Source organism: Lathamus discolor, chromosome 2 (assembly GCF_037157495.1).
Source record: "Lathamus discolor isolate bLatDis1 chromosome 2, bLatDis1.hap1, whole genome shotgun sequence".
Taxonomy (NCBI): Eukaryota; Metazoa; Chordata; class Aves; order Psittaciformes; family Psittacidae; genus Lathamus; species Lathamus discolor.
In genome coordinates, this window is record NC_088885.1 from 122,358,014 (window position 1) to 122,384,229 (window position 26,216).

The 26,216-nt window shown below is 38.5% G+C and overlaps 1 protein-coding gene across 7 annotated transcripts in view; it reads left to right on the plus strand.

Annotated features, from left to right (window-relative positions):
• The window catches only part of CHD7 (chromodomain helicase DNA binding protein 7), a 131,784-nt gene that overhangs the window by 79,617 nt on the left and 25,951 nt on the right, over window positions 1-26,216 (plus strand). For 6 of the 7 annotated variants that reach the window (XM_065668337.1, XM_065668338.1, XM_065668336.1 and 3 more), the window contains 11 exons: window positions 1,908-2,046; window positions 5,536-5,673; window positions 6,750-6,815; window positions 12,064-12,119; window positions 13,555-13,669; window positions 15,022-15,105; window positions 16,043-16,180; window positions 16,277-16,398; window positions 16,892-17,135; window positions 22,633-22,809; window positions 24,122-24,265. In XM_065668337.1, the coding sequence (XP_065524409.1) occupies window positions 1,908-2,046; window positions 5,536-5,673; window positions 6,750-6,815; window positions 12,064-12,119; window positions 13,555-13,669; window positions 15,022-15,105; window positions 16,043-16,180; window positions 16,277-16,398; window positions 16,892-17,135; window positions 22,633-22,809; window positions 24,122-24,265 (1,423 nt within the window). The remainder of the gene's footprint in view (window positions 1-1,907; window positions 2,047-5,535; window positions 5,674-6,749; window positions 6,816-12,063; window positions 12,120-13,554; window positions 13,670-15,021; window positions 15,106-16,042; window positions 16,181-16,276; window positions 16,399-16,891; window positions 17,136-22,632; window positions 22,810-24,121; window positions 24,266-26,216) is intronic. The other variant, XM_065668340.1, reaches the window with a different exon arrangement.

Below are 26,216 nucleotides of genomic sequence, written 5' to 3' on the forward strand. Positions count from 1 at the left end.
CGCGGCGGGGTGATGAAAGGCGGCGGTGGGGGGGGTGTGTGAGGCGGGGGGGCGCAGGCCTTGGCCGCGCAGGTGCCGGGCACGCCCGGGCGCTGATTGAGGGAAGCAGATGGCTGCAGTCGGTGGCCGCCAGCCAGCGGAGCAGGTGCTGGTCACGTGGCCGCGGGTTGCCGGGGCGACGCGAGCGCTCTCAGCGCGCGGATGAAAGGCAAGGGGCCCCGCTTCAGCTGCGGCTTTGTGCCATTGGTGGCAGCTAGAGCGGAAACAACCGCCGTGAGGCGAGCCGAGCCGAGCCGCTCCGCGCCGCTCCGCACCGCACCGCGCCGCGCAGCGCCGGGCACAGCCCTCCCTCACGGCCCGGCCCACAGCCGCGCGCCTGCCGCGGGGCCAGGCTGCACCCGGCGCCTCGTTTTGAGTTATTTATCTGCCGGTTGTCGCAGTTTGAGGCGGGTTCTGCTGTTCCGTCGGTGTTCTGTCACTGAGGAAAGATGCATTGCCCCCTGTAATTCCACGTAACACAAACTCGTTTTCAGCCAGTTTTCATTTGCAAACTCTACACTGTTTTTATTTCTTCATTTTAAATCACCGTTAGTTTAAAAACAGACTGCAAAAACGGTGTTATACCACAGCCTGAGTTGTCCCGGTCCCAGAACGGTGTGTAAATATATTGGGGTGTTTTAAATGACAGCTCCAACGTACGCCTTTTTGGTGGGCTGACGCGCTGGCTGAAATGAACAGGAGTAAAGCTGGTGGTTGTTTGAGGAGTTACAAGGCTGGGAATTACGAAGGGAAAACAAACCCCAGGCAGCGTCCTCAGCATGAAATTAAAGCATCGAGGGTGCAGAAGTCCTATGGAAGTGGCTATGGAAGTGACAGAACATTTGGCAGCCTGTACTCACCGGTCATCGGGTACCAGTACATAACTCTGCTCTGCTCTCAAATGTCTTAGCAACTTTGCACAGCCAGCCTGTCAAACCAGTAACAGGCCTGGGGGGTGGCTGACCACACAGGGGGGAAAAAGACTTTCAAAAACCCATGCCAGACTCAAAAGGCTGAATGTGAATTAAAATTGCTAACTTTCACAATTGATTCTTTGTTGCCATTTAAAAATTTCACTCCCACGATGATCAAGATTGTCACACTGCGTGATTTGGTGGCAGTGTATTTAAAGCTGGATTTTGATATGTGATTTTGATGTCTTCACCCATTTTCAGGCTTCTGAGTGCAGTTGGAGAGATGTGGTCCCAGCTCCTCAGGTGGAGAATGTTTCCCTGGGGGAGAAACAATCCCCAGAACCTGTCTCTGCCCTCACAGTGGATATAGATTTCTCGTGTTGTGTAGATGCTAAGATACCAGCTGGATGGTTTTTGCTCCCATACAAGCAGCAGTTGCGTGCACTGAGGCTGTTGTGGGTGCCCTCAGAGCTGACACAAAAGCAAGCCTGGAAATAGCAGGGATAGTAGAAGAAAACAGAATTATTTGCTCATTCGGTTCTTTGTTTTGGTAATGCTCCTTCTGGTTCCACTCACCTGGTCCACACGGTTAGTATCAAGGCAAGTGCACACATAATTCTGTTTCTCTTCATGTGTGTCAGATTGCCCAAACATTGCTTTCAAAAAGCACAGGTTCTGAAGAGGGCAGAGTCTCATTTTGAGTTTCTTTTTGAATACATGTTCAGTGTTGCTGCCTAAGGTTTTAAAGGGAAGAGGCAAAGTGTCCGTTAAAGAATGGGAAATGTGTAGCTGTGGCCCGTGCGTCATTGACTTTACACGTTTTTATATACTTCAGGAAAGCAGTTGGAAATAATGAAATCACTAGCAACAAACATCTTGAAGATTAACTGTTTTGTCAAAGACCTTTTTCTTACATTTTTGTACAAATATTGATTAAAAATACCTCTGTTTCAGTAGCAAGAAACCAGATTCAGAAACCAGCACTGCAAAGAAAAAAGGTAACAAGGGAAAGGAAGGTTCTGAAAATTCAGATTTGGAAAAAACTCCCCCACCATCACCTCATCCTGAAGATGAAGATGACCCAGGGGTTCAGGTAATGCTCTCAGTGTAGCCTTTGACAATTCAGATGCATAAAACGATAGTTCTCATGGTCTTTTTTACAGATATACAGGTATTCGGGTATTTTCAGTGTTGTTTTAAAATGACATACCAGGAAGGTGAGAACTGGAAATCACTGTGGTGAATATTTTACTAAAAGAAGTATTCCTTATCAGAATTTTGCTCTACAGTCTTACTACCTGCTGATGTGTGTGCGGCACTGCTGAGTTTTCAAGTGTTCTGTCACTGTTGCAGTTATGGTGTTGAATTTTCTGTTCTGTAGATTTAACATACCACTACAAGGTCTTGCTTGTAAACTTTGTGTTTCTTCTTGCATTGGCTTTGCAAACTTTCTGAAATCAAGGGTAAGACCTGACAAAGCAGAATGTCAGAAACATGCATATCAGGGGCTTGTAACTACACTGCTTTAATGGATGAATGGCCTTTTTGCAGGAATGCCAGTCGTTGGCTAAAATTGGTGATTTCCTCGTGTCCACTGCACACCTCTCCCTTTCTGTCCAAACCTTATTTCTTGTAAAGAAAATCTGGAAATGGAAAAAGCATATATGACAACTTTTTTGTGTTCTGTCATTAGCCGTGTTAAGAAGTTGCCAGCTCCTGGCTTGCTTCTGCTGGCAGTGTTCAGGTCAGAGTGAGCATTCAAATTAAGAATTTCCTCATGAAAGGGTAGAGATAAATTGAGATGGGGAAAGTATGAGACTCCTAAATAGTCATGCTAGCATTACGGTGTTCCATTGTATTTGTTGCACATCAGGTTGTGGATGTTTTGATTCTAATTAGGAGAGATGCTGAGTCTGATGATCACTTTAAGAATGGTCAAAGCAGCCTAGTGAAGAGGTTGGCAAGCAATGGTGTCCTAACACAAGCATGAATTATGCCTTCTATCTTTCTATATTCCAGAAGGATATAGAGTATAATGAAATGTGAGCAAAAGCAGCAGCAGAAGAGTGTTATTTCCGATCCATGCAAACCATTTATTTTGGATCAGAAAAGCTGATGTTTGAAGAATTAAGTTTTCTGTCCTGTGCCCCAAATCTCTCTCAGCCTGATTAATGGTGCTGATGAAAGATGCAGAAGAAACTTCTGGAGCTGATGTTTTTTTGGGTTAATTTGCAGACAATGATGACCTCTGCACAGATCAGTATATATTCATGTTTTGCTTGTTTTCAGTTTAGTGTGACAGAACTTCCTCTTCATGAAACTCAGTTGGGTGATAACCTTACATTAGTTTTGGGTTTTTTTTTCCTTCTTTTTTATAAATACAAGTGTTAGGGTATTTGCATAATTTTTTTAATTAATTATAAAAAAAGATATTTCAGGTAGTTTTTGTCGTCTTAATAGTCTCTCACTGTGCATGTTATCCTGCACCCATACTTCTTTTTCTTATGGAGAGGTTGCAACCACATATGCCAGGACAGCTAGAATTAATAAACTTGTTATGCATTTCTTAGCTGAGATTGATTATTATGCAGTGGTCCGAAACACCGTTGCACAAGGGTTAATGGGTTTAAGCTTAAGCAGGGGAGATATAGCTTAGATACAAAGAAGAAATTCTTTACTATCAGAGTGATGAGGCCCTGGAACAGGTTCTGCAAGGAAGTTGTGGATGCTTCATCCCTGGCAGTGTTCAAGGCTAGGTTGGATGATGGGGCTTTGGGCAACCTGATCTAGTGTGAGCTGTCCCTACCCATGGCAGGGGGGTGGAATTGGATTATTTTAAGGTCCTTTCCAACCCAAAGCACTCTATGATTCTATTCTTAGTTTTAAATACTAAGTCTTCTGTATTATGTAGTAAAGCACAAAGTGATGAATTATTATCTTCAGAGAGGAAAAATACTTACTTTTGGTGTTACCATACAGATTTTTTTATATTCTATTATCAACCCTGTTACTCGCCTTTCTACCTATGGATCAGTTAATGAGTAAAAGATAATCTGATGCAGGTAAACATATGCACAGTTTCTGGTAACAGTTCATAATAATTGTAGAACCTCTTGTGGATGTCAGAGGAACCAGGAAGCTAACCAAGTCAATAAAATTACGTAGAGAACTACCATTATGGTAGTTCTTTCTTATATATACTTTCTTATATATACTTTCTTATGGTATCCTTTCTATTAGGGAAATAGAAGAACAGATTTTTTTGGCTCCAAAATGAAACGTGTGACTACCTACTGAGCTAAAAGAGAATTTGGTTTTTTTTCTCATCAGTGATTATAGAAATGAGAGTGTAAATTTGCCACGTGGTATTTATTTTCATTTATAAAAATACCGTTACACGTGTGTGGGAACCTCCTGTAAGTTACTGTGTTCAAGGTAGAAGCCGCATCACCATTGTTTAAAAGGGTGATGTACACTTGACCTTTGCTCAAAATTTTCATTTTTAGTTAATTTCTAATTCTGTGAATGCATCAGATATTTGTCCTTTTAGAAGTACGATTAACTATCTAAAAGTAAATATTTGACTTTGTCTGTATACATTGAGAGACCCAGGTATATAGATCTTTTAAACAAGCTATATAAAAGTATTTGCGTGTACGGGTGTAAGATGTGTGTTAAGCTGGGAAAGGTGTAAATAGTATATCAGTTCCTAAAGATGTTTTTTTAACAGTTGATATTCAACATATTTTTTAATATATACATCAGTCCATTGAGATATTTGATGCTCAGTTGACAGTTTCCTTCAACAGCATATGCTCTTTGCATTTCAGAATACATAACCTGACACACATACTATCTCAGAATTTGAATTTTATTGTTGCAGAAAATGGTGTCTGGCACTGAGCATCAAATTGCAAATTCTGTCAAATGCACACTTGCATATTTACAGATTGCTTTCTGCAGTTTCTCTGAAGCTTTCTCTCATCCTGGAGGTGAAGGTATGGGGACAACAGTGACCATATTTTCAAGTTAGGGTGGTTCAAGTTTTTCATTCTTCTGTATTAGTTTGGAGTCTTTTCCCATGCTGTGTTGCATGGTATCTTTCTGGATGGTGCTTGTTCAGTGGAGTGAGGAAATCCTATTTCATTATATTTCTCCTACAAGATAATCTGGGTACAACCAGGTGGATGGGGAGAGCAAGACAGTGTGTTGTCACTGCTTAGCAACACTAGGCCATGCTGCGGAAGGGTGGTGTTTCGGTTCCTGCATTGGCCATCTGTCAAAGTTTGTCCTAGATGTGAATTCAGAGGAGCAACGTCTTGGGGTTTAATTGCTTTCTGATATAAGCTTTTTAATTTTCTAATGTGGTTTTAGTAATGCTGAAAGATTAAAAAAAAATTTAAGAATAGCTGGCAGGCAGAAACTCAGTAGTGTCTTGATTCTGTTGTTTCTGCCAGGGTACTGTAAAATAATAGCATTTGCTGCACACAAGTGTGTTTAAGAAGCACAAACAAATGTTCTCAGTTATTCCACTGCTTGCCAGTTTTGTTTCTCACGAAAAATATCAATGCTTTCTATTTAGAAGCGGCGCTCCAGCAGGCAGGTGAAGAGGAAGCGTTACACAGAAGACCTGGAGTTCAAGATTTCAGATGAGGAGGCTGATGATGCTGATGCTGCTGGAAGAGACTCTCCTTCAAACACTTCGCAGTCAGAGCAACAGGTCAGACACGAACAGACTGTAAAGGTGGCTGAAACTGCAGCAATCATTGTTCAAATATGGGTCCTTTTCCTGAGTGATACTCATCCATAGCTGGCACGGTGTGCCTGGAAGGCATTAGCTTTTAGCGTTCTTAAAGAGTACATTAATTTATGACTTTGTTTACAAGCTGATGATATGTAGTTTGATGCAGTTCTTTGAAATGAATCGTCTTTCTCTAAAGGAAACCTAAACTGGACTGCTAGGAATCTTGAAATTACTTCTATGAATTCAGTGTTCTGGCTTCTCTGACTTTAATAAACCACTCAAGCTTGTCCCCTGCTGCTAGGCACCATAAGAACCCCCTTATGAAATTACTGCCTTGTAGTACCCAGCAGGGTACACTTTATTCTCTGTGCAATGTAAATGATGGATAAAATAGTTTGAATAAAATGAGGGGTAATAATGTAGGAATGACTGTTGTAACAATCTCATTGTTTTGTAGTGCTTTTCCAAAGAACTACTTCACTTAACTGATGACCTGTTGGAGAATATATGCGTGTTCTTTGGTATTTCATTTGGCAATTTGTTAAGCCCTGTGAAATACTCTGTGATCTCTGTTGTTAATTGTGCCTTACCAAAAAGAGAATTTGGTAGGTTTGCCTGCAGTTGTTAGAGTCAGAAATGTAATACAGAATTGCAGGCAATTTTGATACCTATTGTATGAACAGTTACACAGCCAAATAGAGTTTTTGAACATCATTTAATATTTAGACTGTATGGTGCTGAAAGTGTGTGTTATTTTAAGAGAGGTGAACAGTCCCCGTGTGATTACATCTGTGTATCTGTGCATGTCAGCCTTTCGGAGAAAGGTAGAGTTGGCTTAGCTCTAAAAAATGGGCTTAAACAAGTATCTTTCACTCCTTTATTATGACATTACATCTACCCGAATCCTCTAAGTTCTTGTGCGAGGGGGAATAAGCCCTCCTGCATATTAAATCCCTGTTGCAAAAAAAATTATTTGAAGTTCTGATAATGAAGAAAGTCTTCAAGTAACAAAGATGAGCTCCCATAACTCTTTTATGGTATTTACGGTGTAGGAATCTGCTGATGCTGAAGGCCCTGTTGTGGAGAAGATCATGAGCAGCCGTTCAGTCAAGAAAAAGGTAAACCAAACCAAACGCCTTTCCCTGCATGTGTTTAAACAGGCTAAGCATATTTCTGCTGAAATCCCTGTGAAGTTCTTAAAATACCCCAGATAGATACTCTGAATTCAATAGCTATTTAATTGAATAGATGTGATTCCAGGAAAGCGTCCTTTGGTGGTATTTAAAATACTTTTGGATTGACATACATGAAACTGATAACTTGTTTAGTCTTTTACTCTTTGCTTGCATTTTTTCCAGATGAGAATTTTCATTTTTGCAAATACACCTATACGCTGCTCTTTACTTCAGAGTGGTGTTTCATGGGAGTTTGATGAGTGAGAGCTCTTACTACTGCATACTAAGTTTCTGCCTTTTCTAGTAAAGAAAAATAGAAGTTGTGCTTAGCAGCTGAAAGAGCTTCACATGTGAACATATACAGGTGGTTAATAGATTCCTTGTCATTGCTAAGTAGTGAAAGAAGTATGGTTTTCTTTTATTTCTGCCCTGGCTGCTAGTTATGTTCTGGTTTTGCTTACAGATTCTTCTGGTCTGCTTCACAACTTGATTGGCCTTTGCACTTGCAAACTATTAAAACTGAATAGGAAGTAGAAAAGAGCTTCTTGTAAAAAAGGCATTATTATATTTTATAGACTATTTGTGCAGCTCATTCTCTGACTTGTACTGCAGTTGGACAGGAAACTGGTTAACACAGATACAGTACTAATGCTGATCGTAGTTAGCCACAATACTTCATTTCCTCAAAGTGTTAATTTTTTTTAATTGGAGGAGGAGGGAAAGTTGACTTTATTAATGTATTACTTCTTTAATGTTGTGGTGTTCGGGGGGGCTTTTTTGGGGCCGGGGGGGGTGTGTTAGTGTTCTATTACTACTGTCATAACATCATTTACAGCTTTGTAAATTTAAATTCATGCGATGTCATGACTGGCTGTGATTGAATTTGACCTGTTCCTGCACCTTTCACAGCACAGAACTTCTAGGGCTTTTTCTGAAGTCTACAGCTATATTTTGTATTTCAAAACATAGGCTTATTTTTCAGCTAAACTTGATGTAATATAAACTCAGTAATTAGTTGTCCTGATGGTCTACTAGGCAGGAGGGGGGAATGTGGTCTTTTCATAAATGTCTTTACACTGGAAGCTGGTTTTCACCAATTATTTTTCTCTTCTTCCTTTCCCCTGCAAACAAAGGTGTGATTACTCATGGGGAGTGTGTATTTTGCTGCAGTTTGTGGAAAGTGGTTGGTCTGCTGCCTACATGTCTTTGATTGCAAGCTCTGCTGGAGGCAAGCTCTGTTTTGAGCTGTTTCTTTAATGTTTTCTATGGATTGTATTTGCAGGTTTGAGGGGTGTCTCTTCTTTTCCTGTTCTTCTTCCCAACCCTCCTCTCCAAAATCCCCCCAAAAAATGGATATCAGGGTGTTAATATTTAACATCTGAAGTATCCAACTGTGCTTTTATTAAAGGTCTTTTATACTCTTACTAACGTCATCAAAACCCTGGTTGTTAGATTACTAATCAAAGTAAAACTGCTGCGATCAGGACTGGTCTGTAAAATAAACATGAGGAAAGGCTTCACTAGGAAACCTTTCAGTGGATTAGGTTGTAACAAAGATGTTGCATTCGAGTAAAGGACATCAGATAGTGAATACGCTTTTCGTATCGTGAAATTATGCTGGTTTTCTCAGAAATAGCCCTAGTCTGGATTGGATTTGGCAGATAGGATACAGCACTGTGCTTGCAACCATTTTTGAAGTGTATAGAATAAGAGGTAGAGATTACTTTAATTCATGTTTGAAGTGCAAGAGACAATGTCTTTCCCTGTTGCTTTTAATATAGAGATTTCAATTCTGTTGAATGCTCTTCCCTCTTGCAGAAAGTGTTAAATACATGTATCGCTCTTTCCAAACCATCACTGTCCTGACATCTTCAGTTTGCATGTGGAAATTTCTAATTTTTCTGGTTATTTTCTTGGCCAACTTCAGACCCCTTTGAATTTCTGCTCCTTAACTTTAAAAAGGAATGTCTGGAACCAAACATTTTATGCTGTTCAGCATCAAACATGCTGTTCAGCAAAAGCTAGCACATATTATAGAAAGATGTGGAGTAAGTAGAGCATTATAACTGCATGTTTACACATCTGAATTTCTCTTTCTGCCTGCCCATACATGGTGAGAATTAGGTCTAAGTGAACTTATATACAAACCATAGAATTATGGAATGATTTAGGTTGGAAAGGACCTTAAAATCATCTAGCTCCAACCCCCCTGCCATGGGCAGGGACGCCTCACACTAAACCATGTCACCCGAGGCTCTGTCCAGCCTGGCCTTGAACGCTGGCGGGGATGGAGCATTCGCAACCTAATTGGGGAATGTATTCCAGTGCCTCACCACCCTCACAGTAAAGAGCTTCTTCCTTATATCTAACCTGAGCTCCCCTGTTTTAAGTTTGAACCTGTTACCCCTTGCTCTGTCGCTACAGTCCCTGATGAAGATTCCCTCTCCGGCATCCTTGTAGGCCCCCTTCAGATACTAGAAGGCTGCTATGAGTCCTCCACGCAGCTTTTCTTCTCCAGGCTGAACAGCCCCAGTTTTCTCAGCCCATCTTCAAACGCCAGCATTTCACCCACGTACTGATTAGTTTACAATCTAGTGCTGTGTATCAGTTGAGGTTATTTGCTTTTTATGTGTTGCTTTGCATCTGTAATTAATGTGTTCTGGCTTCTATTTTTCTAGCGGTTGATATTTCTGTGTTTCTTGCTCTGTGCTTTAAGCTTGCTGTTTTCTCTGCACGTAAGCGGCTTGCTGAAATAACTTTTGCATTAGCAGGTATTACTGTATCACTTCTGTGGCCGTGGCAGTGCAAGATTGTGTGCTCTTTTAAGTACCTTCAGTTACCTGCAGAGACAGTGGATCAGATTGTCAGTTATGGTTGCACCTGGGCAGTGACAAGTTGAAGTGTCCTGCATTGCGCAAGTCTGCCATGCACTAATTTAGGATGTTTACATAAAAAGTTTTGGACAAATTTTACATAAATTTCCTATCTCACCTTTTTACCTGGTTAGTGTCAGTGTCTGTGTAGTGGGTATTAGACGGTGGTGTCAAAGGCAGAAGCATTTGTCTCATGTATCCTGAACTGATGTATTGTTAAGCTCTATTTGAGTGCTGGTGATTGTAACTTGATTAGATTATCCTTTTTATCTGACCACAATTGTGAATGCCAGAGTAAGATTTTATAAAGACTTTTTTGAGAATTAATTTGTATTTAGGTGAATCTTTGATGCACAGTGCACGCTCGTAGACCGTATAATAACGCAGACCAGTTATTACCCATCAGACAATACAAAAGTACATTTTACTCATGAGGGTTACAGGATTTATCAAGATTTACATTGTAAATTATTATTAAGTTGGCAGTTGACAGAAAATACACTTGACTGAAATGCTCTTGAGGGGAGCTAAATTGGCTAATACGAAACCTTTGTGTAAAGGTGTTTAACCATGTTGTCATTGTAAGATTGATGTATCTCAAAGGATTCTGATTTAAAACTAATCAAAGAGACTTGGCCATAATACATTTCAGAAAATAAAAAAGTTAATGTCTTAAGATTAGGGATGACTTTGTTAAAGAGTGGTATTGCCTCAGGCTAGCTAGGAGATTCAGATAATAGGTTCTCCTTTTTTTTAATACTTTTTTTAATACAGTTTGACCTCTAAATGTGAATACCTTATTGAGAAATACTCCCTTTTAAATCTTTCATTTATAAAAAAATTCTGATTGTCTTCAAACTCCTCCTTTTGACAGTAGCTTTGTAAGTGACAGAGAAGCTTCTTGTCTGCTTAGGGTTAAGGGATAGTTTATCTTCTTCAACAGAGGATTCAGGAGGATCAAGAAGTATGCCGGGAGAACCATCTCTTCCATTTCTTCAGAGAGAGCTAGGTGGAAGCTGGTGTTGCCCTTCCCAAAAGGAACACAAGCAGACTGTACTGGAGTGACACAGACACTGAAATGATAAAATCCCTTGCTAGTCTGGAAGAGAAGAAATACTGTGGAAATCAGGGATTAGGAACGCATTAACTTTTTCTTTACTCTGCTAGACCAGAGTTTAATGCAGCTGCTACTGTTGTTTTATTCTTTTGAGAGACAATGGCAATTCAGTCTCTAGTTTCAGAGTAGTATCTCTTATTTATATTTTTTTATTTCTTTATATAAAAAGGATGGAGGGTGTGGGCTTACACAGGGGTGAAGAGTTTTGTCTGTTTAGCACTACATACAGTTATTTCTTACAGATGATGTTATCCCTGATGAAGTCTGTAAAGCAGAAAATCCTCTTCTGTTTAAAATTGTTCCAAAGTTCATTAGCAAACACAAACCGTTAATGTTGTGACATAAACTGAATTCTAAACGTGTGCCTGGTGCACTGTCCTTAGTTTGTCCTGTGGCTGGGTTCAGGAGTAATTCAACAAAGTATTACATGCCATATGTTATGCAATACTTTGGCACTAGGGATGAGTTAAGGGTAGTCTCAACCCTTAGCAGTGAATGCCCTTGGTTTTGCTGGTTTATATCACAACTTTAACCTTGCTTTAAATGTAGTTTTCGGGTGTTAATTTAATTTGGCTGCTCTGTATGTGAGACATCTTGCCTGAGTGAATTTAATTGCACCATTGAGTAAAACTAAAGCCATGAACACTGATGCACTAAAATTCTAGCAGAGGTATAAGGTTTAGTTTTATATGGCTTCTTGTTTGGAGTTATTAACTATATGGAGGAATAAACCCCCTTTAAAATTCTTTTTTTTAAAACATTACAAAACCCACAATGTAAAGTTGCCATGAGCCGGCCAAAAATAATACATATGGCATTCAGGAGTGCAGTTGCTAATTGGCTGCTGCCTGAGAAAATGGTACACTTGGCTTCTACTTAACACTGTGGGTTTGGCAGAAAGCCAGGTTTGGGGTGAGGTTGTGAATGAAGCTGCATGTGGTTAGGGAGGAGTTCAAATGATTCATGTCTTGGAAGTTGTAGTAAGCAGTGCAGTATGTACTTGGGTGAGCTGCTGGAGGAAACTCCTTACCCATGGCCTCTCCCGACAAAGGCTTTCCTGCACCTCTGTCTATGTGAGGACCATATTCTGTCATCAGTTGCTTTTTTTTGTAGTCAGACCATATTTCAGTCAGTTTTAATCATTAGCTGAATTGAGCTGTGTAGTGGTTTGATTCACTTTTCAATAATTCTTTTCTTATAGATGGAGAATGGAGAGGAGGTAGAAGTAGAGGAATTCTATGTAAAGTACAAAAACTTGTAAGTAAAGTTACAGGTTTCATTACTGTCTTTTAAGTTCATGTAACTTCCTAATGCTTTTTAGTAACTATTTTTCGTAGTGATCTATTATTATTCAACTTTAAACATTTCTAATATTTAATACAAAACAGTGGCAAATAAACAGGGTAATCCTTGCATTGGTGGTACTGGGTTTGATAGTGTCCTCCTAATTCGTATTCTCTCCAGAAAGAAATCTGTAGGTAAAAATCCTCAGCTATTAAAAAACTTAAAGGCTTATTATGCATGCAGCACATACGTATGAATATGTGTAACTAACTGCAGCCATAAAGTATTGTGTGTGCATACTCAAAAATAATCCTTAACTTGTTTCAAAAGCAAGATACGTGCGCAACAAAATGTCCAAGGTAACAAACTAGATGGCTTGCAGTATTCCAGCAGATAGCTGCCCCTCCATAAGCAGGATGTAATAGTGGTGAGAACAGCATGTTCTTTCACTTCTGGGCTCCGAAACTGAAGTGCAATCTGTATTTAAATTAAGATACTTCACAGCTGGATAAGATAATTTTTCTTTCGGAAAAATAGTATGTCTTGTTTAATTCTAGCAAATTTTCCGTTCAAGACACAGATATGTTTAAAGTGAGTTTCTTGCAGCTAACTGCAGGTAGACTTCACTTTAAATATGGTGCCACCTTTGTACCTTTTGCACTATATTGATTATTGCATGATGTTTAATAGATTAATTATGGGGTTGTTTGTTTCGTGAGTTTCTGGGATTTTTTTTAGTTTTATTACATGGACATGTAGTTTTTGTATTAACTCTTCATGTCTTAGACATCTTAGCAATATAACTTGTGACAGACTCTGAATTTATAAAAGTGGGACTAGTCATTTTGGCAAACATGTTGTTCTTTGTGTTTTCTTAAAGATGAATTATTACCATGGAACTACATTTAAAAGGGTTTTTCTTTTATTCAGTGTTAAAATTGACCCATATGTAACTTTTAATTACAATGCTGTTCTCACAAAAAGCCAGTATATCATATATATACATCTTAGTATGTAAAATATTTGAGTATTTTCTTTAACTTCTAAAAACCCTGCTCTTTGCTAGAATATGATTTCAGATAATGACATTGATGATAAATGTCTTGTATAATAATTATGTTTTGAGTATGCCCAATAAAAATCATCTTAGCTTTGTGCCAAACACTGTGTGTATGGGGCATGTATTTAAGTTGCGAGTGGGAGTTGTTTTTATTTATTGACAACATTTGCCATCAGTAAGTATACTTATTTCCCATAAAGATTATTTGTTAATAACCTGTATGATGAAGAAGATAGAGTCCAGTTTTCCAAGCATGGCACTACAGTGTGCTGGAAGTATACTAGTGGCATACATAAAGGATGCAATGGAAGCATAGTTTTGAGTAAGATTTTCTGTTTCATCTTTTAGTTCTTACCTCCATTGTCAGTGGGCATCTGTAGAAGAGCTGGACAAAGACAAGAGAATTCAGCAGAAGATAAAGCGGTTTAAGGCAAAACAGGGCCAGAACAAATTCCTTTCAGAAGTATGATTTCTTTCGTTCTTTCTTTTATTTAAGGAATATTCTTACGAATTCTTGCTCTTTATAAAGGCAGAAGATTTTTAATGGCTGTGTGATGTACTAGTAGCATTTATTCTGATATAAAGTATAACCATTCTTTATCCAAGTCTTGCAGGTTTATGAATCTCAAGTGATCTGTCCTGACTGTATACTTTTCACTGTATTTTTTTTCCTTAAAGTGAGTGGGGTTTTGCTCTGTAAGCATGACTCTTACTGAATCAGTAGCAGCTCTCTTTTCTCAGGAGCTGATTATGCCAGAAAAATGCATCACATTTTTCTGTGTTATGGACTGCTGCTCACTAGGGATTCTAAGCTTTTTATCATCAATTTAATTTCACTTAGAGCCATAAGCAGTAGTGTGGCAGGGGTCCTGTCAATAAAAGACCAGATTTGCTGCTTTGTCTCTGAAAGCTTTCCTTTGAGTAAAATGTGGTCTTTTGAGGAAAAAACCCTAACACAACAGGTTCATGTGCTACTGTATTTGTTTATTTATATTTACTATGTAGTTAGAGCTGAACAAAACCTGTAAATTACAAGCTTCCATCTGTTCTGGGTAGGGATGCATGGAATTCTTTCTTATTTCTGTATTTGTTTTTAAAATCTGTTTCCAAACGGATACAAGTTATTGTAAATACTTGGAATTTGCTCTTGTTTTAGAAAAAGCTATCAAAATGTACAGTCTTTAGTACTCTTGCCTGCCTTTTCTATTGAAGAGGATCTTTAAAGTATAAAAAGAAGCACAACACTTTAGTACACAAGAGAATCCTGTAAGTTGTTGAAGGGAGAAGACGGAACATAACAAGTCATGATTTTTTTTTTTTGAGACGCTGTGTATGCATGCAGTGTTTTCTGTGTTTTTGAAATAATAGTCTTTGAATCTTGCTTATAAAGCAGTTAGACAGTTCCTGTAGTTAAAATAATCCAAAGGCACTTAGTGTACAAGGCTCTAATTTCTTTATTGCAAGCTGTAGTTTTCAAGAATGCTAAATGCATTGCATGCCATAAGCCCTTTCGATTGCTCATTAGTGAATTGTAATTTCACACTTCATTTAAAATATTCTTAAACATTCTCTCACAGTAAAAGGTTTCACACAGTAATTAAGAGGCCCAGTTAACAAAGTCTGAGAAGTCTGATTCCCTCACGGGGAATGATCTTGCTGAATTGTAGCATTTCAATTAACATGTTGAAGTTTGCCAAATATAAATTCTGTGTCACTGTGACCCAAAATATTATTGCCTGGTGAAATATATAATAATTTTTCCTCTCAGGAAGGGCTAATAGAGATATCTTTCCTATTTTTTGCCTTCTTGAACAGATTGATGATGAGCTTTTTAATCCAGATTACGTCGAAGTTGATCGAATCCTGGATTTTTCACGTAGCACAGATGATAACGGAGAGGTAAATAAAACTTCTAGTGCAGTTGTAGTCATATGGTCATTATGGCTGGATTTTTTTTTTTTTTTTTTAGAAATGTGAATATATTGGAACACTTAAGAAGCCACCAGGGTATACGTGTGTAGAAAATGGACATGTTTGAGATAACATTGGCTAGTACAGCAGTTTCCTTAAAATAAAAGGGGTTAAGTGAGAATTCTAAACTTATGTCACCTATATTTGAAAACTGACAAAACAACCCACCACACCACCACCACCAAAATCCTCTAATATATAGGCCTACGGTGGTACTTAATACTGTAGAAATATGATTGTCCGTACAGGTAATACAGCATTTAAATGAAAATTGCAAGAATCTTAGCTCAATGTCATAGTAGATTAGACATTGTTTAGACTACCTGTGGCAGAAGAGGTCCTGAATTCAATATTTCTTACTTTTTAATGACTTGTTCTGCAGATCAAGATCACTTTGTCTCCCAGCAGATTCTTCTTTGGCCATTGTTGAATAGAAGGCTTTACTGACAGCGTTTCCATAATGCTCTGTCAATGAATGGTGGTGGTTGGGTTGCCTGCTGGGAAGATTCTTATGACACTTTATAAGAAAAAATAGTTGATTGTTAAAATATGTGGTAAACACAGAAATTGTAACAGTTGGAAAATGAATATTGGTTTACTTATACGTTTTTATTCTAGCCTTAGCAATTTCAGTTCTAGTGTTGTGCTTTTGTTGATTGTAAACTTGCATTCCCTGTGTTCTGATCTTACTTCGTTAGGTTGTCAAGGTGTCAGCCTACTGTTTTCTTATCCTTTTGGCTGATTCAGACATTCAGGTCTGGTAAAGCTGTTTGAATTTTATCTAGCCTGCAGGTCTCCTGTCAAAATGGTTACACTTTTATTCTTTCTAAATTGTGATGTAATCTTATTTTTTGTCTTAACAAAGCCTGTAACACATTATCTGGTGAAATGGTGTTCACTTCCTTATGAAGACAGCACTTGGGAGCTCAAGCAAGACATTGACCAAGCTAAGATTGAAGAATTTGAGAAACTGATGTCTAGGGAGCCAGAAACGGAGCGTGTGGTAAGAATTGGCTCAGTATAGAGGATTTTATTTGAAAATAGTAAAGTAATGTGGTCTTTCAGAAACCACTAATGGGATTTGCTGTATTTGAAACAGGAGCGACCTCCTGCCGATGACTGGAAGAAATCGGAGAGTTCCAGGGAGTATAAAAACAATAACAAACTCAGGGAATACCAGTTGGAGGGAGTAAACTGGCTTCTTTTCAATTGGTACAACACGTACGTAAAATACTGCTTACTGCTGAATTCTGCTTTGGTAAAGCTCGGAAACAATTGCAAAGAATCCTCCTTTTGAAACAATAGCCTTATAAAGTAATCTTCGAAAGTGAGGTTTTAGAATTATTTACATGTCTCATTTTTTGCTGCAGGAGTGATACAGAAACTAATTTTGGGTGGATAACATAATCTTGTATTAAACATGAATATGTCAGATTCTTCTGGCAAATGCTTTTGCATGTGTATGTGTTCATGCACACCCTTGCTGCCCCTTTCTCTCCCTTGTGAACTTGAGAGGTACATAAAATGGATATATCCATGCTTATTGCATCACAAATTATAACATTTATTTAAAATGCAAGAAGATTATGATGTCTTTTCAGTGTAAACTTGCTATTCTCAAAAGTTTCTGGTTTAGTCAGTTGAGCTCCTTACTGCTTTTCTATGTTTTAAGTTATGAAGAAATCATTCAGACTGGTTTTATTATTGTTTTCAGGCGAAACTGCATTTTAGCAGATGAAATGGGGTTGGGAAAGACTATCCAGTCCATTACGTTTCTCTATGAGATATATTTGAAAGGAATCCATGGTCCTTTCTTGGTTATTGCACCGTTGTCCACAATTCCCAACTGGGAAAGGGAGTTCCGCACCTGGACAGAATTGAATGTGGTTGTGTATCATGGGAGTCAGGCAAGCCGGCGGACCATTCAGTTGTATGAAATGTATTTCAAAGATCCACAGGTAAAAGCTCTTCTTTTTTTTTTTTCTTTTTGTTGTATGTGCCTTACTGTTGTTTATTAATCTAAGCACTGATTTGGTTTGTTGTACTGATATATTGGCTTTAGCTAATAGTGAATTAGTAAAGAGAGTACTTTTTGTTAGTAGCCAAGAGATAGGCTGGAAACAGAAGGGGGACCAAGAATTGTTGGTGCAATGCTTGTTCAGGATTTCATTGTTTCGTGCAAGGTTTTTATTGCTTTGCATTCCTGAGGAGAGCTGACAGAAAGGATTCTTAATGGAGAAACTATTGTAGTTGGACCTAAGCGTAAAAAACAGTCTTTGCCTACACCATTCCAGGAAAAGACTAGCTTGCAGAAATTAAACTTGTTGGTGTTTCTTTTTCAAGTTTTATGTATCAGATGTATTTTGAATCTGTGTTACTGTGCTTGGGTCGAATAGTTCTTCTGAGAGAAGGAAAGCAGGTACAGGAAAAAATTGGGGTAGGATTATTTGGAAAACTAGAGCTATAAAGAACAGTCTCTGCACTTATATGCATGGCTTTACCAAAGGTAATTAAACAGGACAGGGGGAAAATAATGCATGTACATTGAATATTGTTTCAAATCAACATAGTCTTCCTCACTTAGATTTGATATATTATGGAGTGTTATTTCCAGCTGAGCTTAAAGAAGTGATAGTGGTGAATTTATACATTTAGATTTTCTGTAAAGCATTTGATTTTATGCTGCTGGATATTTTGATTAATAAACTAGTATGATATAAAATCAATATGGCACACATTAAGTGGATTTAAAACTGGCTAACTGATATTTCTTGATGTAATTGTAAATGAGAAATGATTTGCATTTCCAGCTTAGTTCTTAAGGGATTGGTTCGTGTCCATGAGCTGTATAACACTTTTATCAATGACCTGAAAGAAAACATAAAATCATTACTGTGGAAGTTTTCAAATGACACAAAGATGGGGAGAGTGGTAAATAATTAAGACAGTTTGCAGATACAGAGTAAGCTGTGTTACTTAATAAATTGGATCCAAGCTAACAACACTCAGAATAGCTAAATATAGGGCTATCTGTGGATGAGGAGTGGAGGAGAGCTATGAGGAGTAGGGAGAGCTTGGTTCTGGGAAGGCTGTAAGACAAATGCAGATCCCTTCATGTCATGACACATGATGACCAGTTAAACATGAGTTTGTACTGTGAGACTGTGGTTAAATGGGCTAGTGTAGTGCAAGTGTGTAGGAGGAAAGAAATGTTTATTAAAGAGTAGAAAAGTCACAGCATTCTTCTCTTTGTCAGTAATGGGGTGGTAGTCCAGTTCTGCCTAATACTCACTTCCTGTCTGCAGAGCGTTGAAAAACTGGAGCCTTGGAGCAAAGCTAGGGGGGAGGTTGCTGGATAGAAAACATGCTATTACAGGGAAAGAACTAATTAAGAACTGTTTTGAAGGTGATGACTGGGGCACAACTTGACATGCCATTAAGGCAAACAGACTATATATTTATATATAGTAGAAAAAACACGTAGTAATTTATAGTAGTTGGAAGTTACATCTGTTTGGCCTAGAAAATAACCATTTTCCCAGCAATTTATCAGAGAAACTTTCAAATCAAAATCATATATGCTATTGTTAAAGAGTGTTGATTTGAATAACAGTTGCTACACTGAGGTCTAATGCCTGTTATTCCTTAGGATAATAATCACAGTTAGCTTCTTGCTTAGATGTATAATACACAAATAAACTGGAATTGATTTGTACTTCTGGTTTTAAAATTATTTCTTACCAGAGATCAATATGTGATACCAAATTCGGAAATTTGTGTTTATACAAATACTGTCTCTACTGAAATGTTTTCCTGTGTTAAAAGTCATATTTGTTCATTATTTAAGTGGTGCTTGTTCTCAGCATGTTCTTTCCCTTAGAATGCAGCAGTTAGGTAGCTTGAAACCTGAAGGGATGTAATCAGAAAAATCCCCCTTACTGTGCAGATTTAGTGTTATTTTGGCAACATCATTTCACTGATCTAAAGGCACCTAAAAGGATCTAAGGCAAGAAGCCACAGAAAGTTTTCTTCCCCCTGTTGCTATAGTCTTAACTTGCCTCTTGCAATGACCATGGCAATCATTTGACCCCTTAGCGAGTAATGATAAAGCACTCATAGCGCAGAGAAATGAATCATTTTCTGCTAGCTTTGCTCCCTAAACTGCCTTAAGAGGAGAATCAGACAATTGTCATGGTTGGGGATAAAGGAGAAATGGAGTGAACTCACCCTTTTGGTGGCAGGTAGCTTAGATGTGTCATGAAATCAGCTTACATGTTCCATTCTTTTTAAGACTGTGTCAGCTGCATAACACATAGTAGAAACTAAATTATGGGGGGGAAAAAGTCTCTTCATGTTCTGACAAAAAGAATCTCCATGTAGCGCTCAGTCTGGCATGCTCTAAAGTACCATAGCGGGTGTACGATGGGGGAAGAAGGCTGGCTTTGCCAGTATCATTTCTTGCCAAACACCTCAACCCAGATATCAGCATCTTAGACTTCTTTGGCCTTCATGTGGAAAAAGGCCTCTCAAGCAGAGCTGTTTCTCAAAGGCAGCTGAAAATTGAGGAAGTCTGAGTGGCTTTGAAGGGCCGTAATAAGAGATAGCATGTGTAAGGAGTGCCTGCCCCATCTGCAGTAGAGTGTTTTGTCAGAGTCAACACCAGTAACCGGAGTCAAGTTGTGAAAAGCTAGAGAGTAGTCAGTAACAAAATACGTTTCTGCAGTGCTGTGACTTCAGCACTAACTACTTCCAGAGAATATTCCCTAATATCCCTTCGGGCACTACTGCTTGTAAGGGTCATGTAGGGAAGCCTGTTCTGAATGTTCTTGAGCCATATAACTGAAAGGACCTTCTGGGGGGCTTCCTTGATTGGAATATCAGATAGACCAGTTGCTTTTCTGTAGTGTTCTACCTCTGAGAAAGAGTTCTGTTGTAAGATCAGGAAAACTGTATATGTCAAATAAAACTAATGACAGAACCCTGCAAAATAGTTGAGTCTGTGAGGGAAATTTTACTTTGCAGTGTAATGGGGACTAAAAAAGAGAAACCTCCTGACTCATGTAGAAACAGAATACCTTGTCCTTGGTTGATTTCAGCTCAGTTCTGTTCGTGTTAAGGACTTTTTCTGGCTTGCCTGATTCATTCCTTTTGGGCTCAGTGGGTGTTGGCTTACAGTATTTTCCTGCCTGTATAGTTTTCCACCTTGCTGAGAAGCTACTGAGCTGGGAACACGTCATCAGCATAGGATTACCTCAGATTTCTGTAACAGATGGTTAGTATGCAGCAGTTTAAGGCCATATTTCACCACTAGCTACTCTGTCTTTCACCAAAGATTACGTAAAATTCCATTTTACAAAGTCACTGTGACTTAGTTTTCCAGGTGCCTTCTGGCTATAGTTGGTTATTTTGCACATTTCTTGCATCTGTTCTCTTGTTCCTTGAAGTGGAGCCTGAGGTTGGTGGGGAAAAGACCATAATAATCTTTCACAGTTCCCAGTGGTGGAATGTGCATCTTTTTAGAAGTCCACTTCTTCCACACATCCAGTTGATCTTCTCAGTTTGTATCTGCTAAGAGGTAATACCTCAAAACATAACCTAACTTTTATATTAATATGAAATTGTTGTACCTTGTGGCTATCTCTGTTGATTGAGTTGCTTCCAGAAGACTTTTCTAAACAGAATAAGAAACTGCTACCTATTAGGAAGATTGATTTCCTGAAATGGGTGAACTTCTCTGAGTAAATGGATATAAATTCCTGTGTTTCTAACACGAGAGAAACAGGATAAATTGTTTCCTAGTTGCCTATGAATTCACCTATGACAATGCTGTTAGGTCACTTGCCTGAGAGCTTCTACATTCAGATTTCTTAAATTACATTCACAGGATTATTTAGGGTTCTTTCTCATACTTCCCCAAGTCTGGGAGACCTGAAACTGTGAAGAACAACATCATTCACCATCTAAAGCTCCTGGAGATCTCATGGGACTTTCTGCTTGATTTACCATTATTGTTCTTCAGTACAGCTGGTGGCAAGACTGCTATGCATATTTTAATCTGAGATTTAGACAGCTCTAAGTATATAATCAAGTTTTTGCTTCAACTGGATGCACTGCTTTATTCAGTGATAATTTTTGGAGAGCATTACTTGCCCTACGGTCACTAGGTTGCTCATGGAAGAGTTTTTCACTACTTGGAGAGAATCTTCTGAGCTGCAGTCTTGTATTTTCAGTGATATCTGGCTCATGAAGAGGTTACAGCATTTGCTGGCTATTTAAGTTGCCCACTTAGTGTATCTCCATCTGCTGTTTGTTAGGTAATGAGTTTTTTCTCCTTAAGATAAATTTTTCTGGACTGCCACAAGAAAGCACTGTTGAACAGGTCATTACTTCCTCTGAAACGCTCTTGATGCGCACTGTCAGATTTAATGCTGAGTTCAGGGTATCAGATTTCCAATCATTTTATGGAGTCACTAGCCAGTCCTGATCCCCACAGTTTGGAGAGGATTATATGCAGGTCATTTGTGAAAGGATTCAGACTTGCACGTTTGAAGAAAGAAATGGTCACCTTACTGTAAAATACCTGTTTCTTTTGGAATGTATTCAGTACACCACCCATGACACAGTCCTGCTTTGAAAACATAGGATGGCTTTGAAGTTGTGTGAGGCCCATCCTTAGTGAGAGTGTGTTTCTGTGCAGACCTGGTGACACTAGAGATACCAAGTTACATTTTTCTTTGAACAACATTGGGAAGAAATATGGCATAATGTCAGAAAGATGTTTATTCCATGATCTTCAGTAAAGTTTATTTAGGGTAGGGTTTATTTGCAGCAGAGTCTTAGTTTCAGCCATGAAAATAAGACTCTCAACTAATGAAATAGTGAGTGTGGTGCCAGACGTCAAGTAAATCATCCTGTTGCACATTCGTTAACACAAATTTACAAAAATACCCAGGAAACATATGCAGAGATGTCCACTGGGAAAAAAAAATACTGTTTATTTGGAGCCAAATATTCTAATAGTTGTAAATATGAAGACGTAATGTACTTATGGCTTGTTTGGATTGTTTGGGAGGACTGTCCCATACCTTTGATTTAAAGAAAATTCTCTTGACAGAGTTGGAAAAGCTTATTTTGAGTGCTGCAGCAGTGCATTAATGCATCATGGCGTTAGTATAATCCACATGAATTACAACTGAAATACTTGTATAACATCTTTGTAATGTATATGCAGGGATTTTGGGGGCCTTTTTACAGAATTAAAAGCATAGCTAACATGAAGCAAGTAGTAAACATTTGTATTCCCTCACTGAGTCAGCAATAGTGACTACATTTACTTCATTCAGCGCCTTGGCCATTGGACTGTTCTGTACTTTTAAAGAATTAATTTTGAAGATGAAACAAATGTACATGTTTCCATGCCAGGAACTTTACTTAAACTTTTGCTGTTCTTTTTAGGGTCGTGTGATAAAGGGATCCTACAAGTTCCATGCCATTATCACAACATTTGAAATGATCTTGACTGACTGCCCGGAGCTGCGCAACATTCCATGGCGTTGTGTAGTCATCGATGAGGCCCACAGGCTAAAGAACAGGAATTGTAAGCTATTGGAAGGACTCAAGATGATGGATCTGGTCAGTGTGTACATTTATGTTTGCATCTTACGTATTTTTATTACTACTCATTTATGGTTTCCTCAAAAAGTAAAATAAGAAGTTTTCTTCTCAAGTAAAATCATCAAGTGCTGATAAGAGTGAGGGAAGGCTTCTGAGAAAGTCTTTAAAATACCTGGAGCATATCATACCTTCCATTTTTGAGTGCTGATGTTTCATAAGTCTCTCTTCACTGTTTTAGACCTAGAATTATGTGGATTCTGTTAAGATTTATTTGTTCTTCCCTTTGTCTCTTTTCATGTGACTTACTCCATAGTCACTTCACGTAGACAGTTATTTAAAAATATAGCATGGTCAGGTGGTCAGATATGTGTGTGAGTTAAACTGCTCTGCATTAATGTCAGCTCCAGCGTTATCTTGTTGTGTGGCCATAAAGATGTTCTTTCAGATTGACTAAGGAAGGGAAGAGTGAGTTGGTTTCTGATGCTTACTTAAGTATGCATTGCATCATGTGCACAAAATACTTTTATTAAACGCACAGAGAAAAATAAGATGATTCTTTCTCCCTGTTTGTTAAATAATACTTTTCATGGAGTCTCGAGGTTTAATGAATAAAAGTTTATAAAAATGCTGTACGCACTTTATTTTGCTTGTTGTGGTTGCTTAGGGGAAAACTGAGCCTATAGGCATGGCTGCATGTGGAGATACGGGACTTTTTATGTCAGTTCTTGTTCTACTTGTAAACTCATGTTTGACCTTCGGCTAGTTGCTTAACCTCTCTGGGCTCCTTCTCTAAAGCAATTTGCAACTTCTGCTCTTGTCTTTGCCATTCGTGCTCTGTTGCATGTAGATGGAAAGTAGGACTCTGCTTCAGGTTTCTTGTGTTAGAAACTTGCACACCAGCCCTGAAAAAATTCATGCACTAAGATCTCTTGGAGGTGTTGTAAATTGATGGATTTTCACTGGAAAGTGATGCAGGTGTACTAGAAGTGATGGGATAAGTTCAGTTGTTGTTTTGCTATTTAAAGTTCATTGTATTTGTGAAAGGTCTAGGATGTTGTGGATCAGTAAAATCTCTTCTTGTATAGGAACGACTTTCAAAGGTGCGTAAGTAATTAAGTATTTTTCTGGGCTGAAAGGCTGAATACTAGTTAGAAATGAAGGCTGGAATACTAGTTAGAAATGTCTTTAAAAGCGCTTATAAGTAGTTGGGGGTGGGGAGAAGCAGCAAAGATGAGAGATACATATAGGGAAAGAGAAGAGAATTTTGTGTGTTACTCCATTGAAAATCAATTTAGATGGATTCCTAGGCAACTGTTTCTTAACCTTTCAGGAACATAAAGTGCTGCTTACTGGAACCCCTTTGCAAAATACAGTAGAAGAGCTGTTCAGCTTGCTTCACTTCTTGGAACCAGGTCGCTTTCCATCAGAAACCACATTCATGCAAGAATTTGGTGATCTGAAAACAGAAGAACAGGTAAACCTCTCTTGCACAATTTTGTATTTAGATGTTGTGAAATTATCCATTTTATTATATCTGAACTTTATTATTTGCTTTTGCAAATCATACCTATTTACTTTTTGGAAGACCATAGTAGTTTTATCCCTGGTTTTTGTTTTCCTTTTGTTAACTTTTCTGCTTTGACCAAAAGTAATTTGTTGTATCACTGTGGTGGGGGCGGGGTTTGTTGTTTAAGGGATCCTTTGTCCATGGATAATGCAGAAACATGGAAGGCTTCCCCTTGTTGAACATACGGTATTTAAAAATGGGGGTGAGGTGCCTTGTAAGGGTTGCTGGAAGAAAATGCTTCTAGAATTCCTTTAAGAGAATTAACTTGTCAGCTGGCCTTCTTCCTTAAGCATCACTATCAGAGTGAGGGGAGTGTCCTCTCTAACTTATACAGTGTTAACATCTGAGAGTTTTATCAATGACTTCTATGCAAACAGGAGCACATTTGAAACCTAGCTTAGCAAGAGGTAACCAAATGGAGGGAGATTTTTTTGAGGCATTCAGAAACAGATTTCTCAAGCTGTCCAATAGAAGGAATTCATAAGTCATTGCAGAATGAAAGACCCTTAGTGCAGCCTGGTTTGGACCTACAATGTAAAAGCTTCTGATGATCCTATATGAAATTTAAATGTCATCTTGTATGTATGAAAGTGTTTTAAAAAGTCAATAGGTAACTTTAACATTAGGACTTATCTTGTCATGGCATCTTAATTTTGGCACCTTAATTTGAGCCTGTGATACTCAAACTTTGTGTACAACTTGGTGGTGGTTTTGTCTGAAAAATCAGTTTCTGGTATTTCTAAGTTTTGAGTGCTTGAATTTGTTAACTTTCTTTGACAGCAACTCTTTCATAGGGAATAGTCTAAATTACAAAACAGTAATTACAAAATAGCTCCCCCAGCCCCTTACCTCTTGGAAAAATCATAGTGTGTCCTGAGGGAATCATAGGATATGTTTGCCCAGATTGTGCAGTCAGATGCATGCCAGTCAGAATGGACTCTGACCTGATTGGAAGTGAGCCAGCTCTGATCCAGAAGCCATGTAGTCCTGTTAATATAGTGTTTGAGCTGGAGTTTATATATCTTACCTCTCAATGTAGCTTGTGTCTGGCCAGCTGAAAATGTCAGCAGAGCAGAACTGGACACTTTTGAAGCCATACATAGAACTATTAGTAAAGTAATGCCATCAGCCATGAGCAGAATTTGAGCCTGGGTTGCTTGGACCAACAAGTTTGGAAGAGCTGCCTCCTCTGCTGACACACCATTAGTTGTTTTGGAATTTGATTTATCTTTCAAGTGATGGGCAAGATTATGTTTTAATGACTTGGGTTTTCTCCTCCATTCCTTGCAATCCCATTCCATGTGTTTGAGGAAATGAACATTTCTTCACCCCTCCCCCATTTAGGATGTGTCTTAAAGAATACGCTGCAAAACCTGGAGGCACTAAAAATTATCAGTGTGTTACAGAATTCATGGAAAGAAAATGTTTTCATTTTGAGACCCGTCAGTAGTTTCTACTTCAGTGGATGTCAAAATGAGGAAATAAGAAAATCATCAGAACCACATACATAAGGGAAAAATAGTATTAAATGTTGTGTCTAACTGTTAAGAAGTTTAATTGTAAACCTTGATCTTGCAGACAGATTCGCTTATATAGCAGTACTTCGGGTTAGGTCTACATGACTGGTGTGCAATACTATCCTTGCCTAGAAGGATAGTTACAGGTAAGATCTGTTTAATAACAGTCACTAAACAAAAGGGTTGCACACTGAAAGCTGACTTTAGAAGTGTATATGTCACTGAGTTAACAAGGAGCACTCAGTATGTAGGTTGTCAAGGAAGCATTTTTTTACATATACACTCTGCTTGGCATCTGAGGTAGGAAACAAGGATTTTGAATTGAGGAAATTGAAAAATAA